The sequence below is a fragment of the Tripterygium wilfordii genome, chromosome 5, assembly GCF_013401445.1.
Source record: "Tripterygium wilfordii isolate XIE 37 chromosome 5, ASM1340144v1, whole genome shotgun sequence".
NCBI lineage: Eukaryota > Viridiplantae > Streptophyta > Magnoliopsida > Celastrales > Celastraceae > Tripterygium > Tripterygium wilfordii.
Window position 1 is genome coordinate 2,288,410 of NC_052236.1, and position 4,414 is coordinate 2,292,823.

At 37.2% G+C, this 4,414-nt stretch overlaps 1 protein-coding gene across 1 annotated transcript; it reads left to right on the plus strand.

Annotated features, from left to right (window-relative positions):
* The first annotated feature begins 3,062 nt into the window (after positions 1-3,062).
* Positions 3,063-3,986, plus strand: LOC119998523. Its single transcript, XM_038845876.1, has 3 exons — positions 3,063-3,558; positions 3,644-3,762; positions 3,840-3,986. Exons 1-3 carry the CDS (start codon positions 3,063-3,065, stop codon positions 3,984-3,986), a joined length of 762 nt encoding a protein of 253 aa, XP_038701804.1.
* The last annotated feature ends 428 nt before the right edge of the window (positions 3,987-4,414 follow it).

Sequence of the window (4,414 nt, forward strand, 5' to 3'; positions counted from 1 at the left end):
AGTTTGATAAGACCAAAAAATTTTAATTCATGATTGTAAATAGTGGTAAGGTGAGAGGAATGAGAGGTTGTAAGTTAGTTTCACTTACTATGGGAAAATACAATTGCGCAACCAATTTATTTGTATTTCTTTTAGAAGGATGTGATATAGTGTTGGAGATTCAGTGGTTACAAACTATCAACCCAGTACTTTGGGATTTTCAGACTCTAACAATGAAATTTAGTGGTGAAAACCATATTTACATATTAAGAAGTGAAGCTCAAAATCGTGCATCAACATCATTCTAACAATGGAATTCTTTTTGAACAGCACAAGCTTGGGATTGATACTATATTCACAAGATGGATTTGTCTCCACAACAACTATTTGAATTGTAGACTTTAGTCTCTTCTTATGTATCCATCTTCAAGGGTCCAACTACATTTCCTCCTGCAAGGTCACATGACCTTTGGATTCCCTTGATCATTGGGGCCAAACCACCAAGCAAAAGATCATACCACTATGGTCCTTTGCAAAAAACTAAAATTGAATGTAGTACAAGAGTTACTACGAGCTAGTTTTATCAGGAATAATCATAATTCATTCTCCTCACCAATTTTGTTGGTTACAAAGGAGGGAACATGGAGAATGTATATGTACTATAGGTAGTTAAGCCCGTTGACAATAAAGGAAAGATATCATATTCCACTCATCATTGTTGTAAAAAATGGCCTAGTTGACAACTAGTCGCCAGGCGGCAGTGGCCCCTTCGATTAGGGCCTAATCGGGTCACATAATCGGTGACCCGATTAGGCATCGACTAATCGGCCTAATCGGTGCAAATTGATTTTTTTTTGCCCGAGCTCCACCACAACGACGTTGTTTTGGTGGAAGATTTTTTTTAAAAAAAAGGAAAAAGTTTCTCCCCAAAACGATGTCGTTTTGGGGAGATTTGTTTTAAAAAAATTACAATTGCAGGTCATCCCCGACATCAAAGTATCAAACGCTGCTATCTGCAACCCTAGTTTCCTTCATCTACAATTTCAACAAGGTCACAGGCTCACGGCATCTTCTTATTGCATCCTTAGATAGCACGCACTAGCTCCCGGTACTCGAGTGCTCGATTGAATCTTCAACAAGGTCACGAGCTCACGACATCTTCTCATTGCATCCTTCCAAGCTTCCACCATAGGTAAGTCAAGATCCCCCTTTAATAGTTTAATGACAAATTAGAGGGTTTAATAAGAATTCATAGCAATTATCATGGGCCTTCGTTTAATGTATGTGACCTGAGAGAATATGTGCCCATAACCAAATTAATATGTTAGGATTGCAATTAGAACAATACAATTGTTGTTGTTATATCAGAAAATGAAAATTTTTGCTTGATGCCAATGAAGAAGGAATACTGTGATTTTTTTATTAGTTGTTAGTGTAATGCGTTGGTTCAGTTAGACTTGTTATGACTGCTTGTAAAAATTATTGGAAGGGAAGCTGCTTTTATTGTGATTTTTTTTATTAGTTGTTAGTGCAATGCATTGGTTCAGTTAGACTTGTTATGACTGCTTGTAAAAATTATTGGAAGGGAAGCTGCTTTTACTGTGATTTTTTTTATTAGTTGTCAGTGCAATGCATTGATTCAGTTAGACGTGTTATGACTCTGCTTGTGATTTTTTTTGATCTTTATTGTCATTGATTTAGTTCTTTGATTCTCTCTGTTTGATCTGTTGAGACCTGCGCCTAGTTGAGTCTATTCTTGTTGTGTATTTTTAGGGATATGACTAGTTCATCAGCCACTTCTAATTCCGATGTTGGTGAAGCCACAAGTGATGTGAACATTCGAAATGCATTGAAACGTGTGTCCAGTGATATTGGTTGGGAGTTTGGCGAACTTGTTGATGCTAATGCATTAGATAAAATCAAATGTAAGTTATGCTCGAAAGTTATGTCCGGAGGCATCTACCGGCTCAAATGTCAAATAGCCAGTAGTTCAGGCAATGTGAGGGCTTGTCATAAGGCCAGTAAAGAGGCAATAAAGGCATGTGTTGAGGCACTAGATGTTAAGAAGAAGAAAAAGACAGAGAAGCAAATTGAAGAGCCTGAACTTAGAAATGAAGTTTCGATATTCGGTGGTGCTACGGAGATGGATGAGGATATGGAAGTCATGGGGTCAAGGAGGAGAAGAATTGATCACGGGCCTATGGGTAGATTTATGGAGATTAATTCACAAGCAAACACTGATCCTACAAAGTTGACAAAGCCAGCTAGTTTGGTTGCCTTGATGGACAAGAAGAAAGTGATCAATACGCAACAATACATAGCACGATGGGCCATTGGTATTGCTTTCAATGCCATTCAAAGTGATAGTTTCAAGCTAATGACAGAGGCTATTGGGCAATTTGGTCCAGGACTACCTACGCTGATTCGGTATCGCTTGGGTGGTCCATGTTTGAAAGTGGAGGTTGCGAGAGTTAAGAACTCCCTAAAGAAGCATGAAGATGAGTGGGTCATATCCGGTTGTTCCATTATGACTGATGCTTGGACTGACCGTAAAAGAAGGAGCATTATGAATTTGTGTGTTCATTGTAGGGAAAGAATCTCTTTCATTTCCTCAAGGGAGGATTCCGATGCATCCCATACGGGAACCTACATATTTGACTATGTCGACAAATGCATTGAAGATGTAGGGCCGGAAAAGGTGGAACAAGTTGTGATGGATAACGCTTCTAATAACATGGTAGCTGCAAGTTTGATGGAAAAGAAGAGACCCAATTTATTTTGGACTTCTTGTGCCGCATATACAGTGAATCTTATGCTTGAGGCAATTGGTAAACTTCCAAGATTCAAGAGTGAAATTGATAAGGCAAGGACCTTAACCATATTCATATATGCTCATCACTCAACCCTAAGCATGATGAGAAAGATGATGAAGAAGCATGACATAGTACGGCCGGGTGTGAAACGCTTTGCTACCAATTACCTTTTTTTGCAAAGTTTAGTGGAGAAAAAAGAGCAATTAAGACTTATGTTTGCTTCAGAAGAATGGACCCCAGAATTCACATTCTAAGAGTGCGAAGGGAAAAATGGCATATGCAACAGTTGTTAGCATCTCCTTTTGGAAGTCCATAAACTTTTGCTTGCTTGTTTTTCGTCCATTGGTGAAAGTACTTCGGCTTGTTGATAGTGACATACCATCTATGCCATGGTTGTATGGAGAACGTCAAGCAACGATAAAAGAGATCAAGGAAGACGTATGTAGTGGACTTGAAAAGAATTATAAATCGATAATTAACATAATTGAGAGTAAATCCAAAGGAAGACTTGATTTCTCTTTGCACTTAGTGGGTTACTTGCTTAATACGTACTACTTTGCAAAGAATATGGTGGATATAGGAGATGATGCAACTATAATGGAAGCATTTCTCGATTGTGTGGAGAAGTTCTTCCCCGATGATTTGTCCACTCAAGGGATAGTGTCTGACGATGAATTGATAAAATATAAGAAATTGGAGGGAATGTTTGGAAGAAAACAATCCATTTTTGCTTATGAAAGTAAATGTGTCAATGAGTTCAATCCCAGTAAGTATTAACTCCTAAACTCCTAGATTTTTTTTTTTTCATAAATGGGAATTGATTAGTATTTTTTTATCATAATGAATGTTAGCTGGGTGGTGGAGTAACTATGGTGATAGTACACCAAACTTGAAGAAGATGGCAATTAGGATTCTCTCATTGACCACAAGTTCATCGGGTTGTGAAAGAAATTGGAGTACATTCGAAGGGGTAAGTGACCTTTACTTTTTTTATATGATTGTTTTTGGTTTTTTTTTTATCTAATTGGCAACCGCATTATCTTGTAGGTGCGCACTAAAAAGAGGAATAGACTTGGCTTGGAAAGATTGAGTCACTTGGTGTATGTTCAATTCAATGCAAAACTTCTCTACAAGAAGCAAAGAGTGAGTAATGCTAAAGATGTCATTCAAGCAGATAATTGTACTAAAGCTTAATATTGGTTAGTGATAAGCTCATATATTCTCTCATTTTAGTACTCTCTAAACTTTGTTTTTGTTAGAGGATTGGCTTTAAAAAGGACTTATTACTTTGTTTTCCTCATTTTAACTCACTGATACAACCCTCAGGAAAGAAACAACAAAGAATCCTCAAGGATGAAGTGCTAGTGCAGGAAAAACGACAGTAAATGAAGCGATACAAAATTGATAACAACATGCAACAAAGGAAAGAAACACAACCAAAAAAAGAGATTAAGGAAAAAAGAAGAAGTGAAGAACGAAGAATTTCAAGAACCAAGATCAGAACATGAGAATTAAAAGAAGGGAAAGTAAAAAACATCTAAGTAATCAATATCAATGTATGTATATCTATTTCTAAAGCATAAACTTATGCACATTTCGATTCCCAATCCATCAAACTAAAT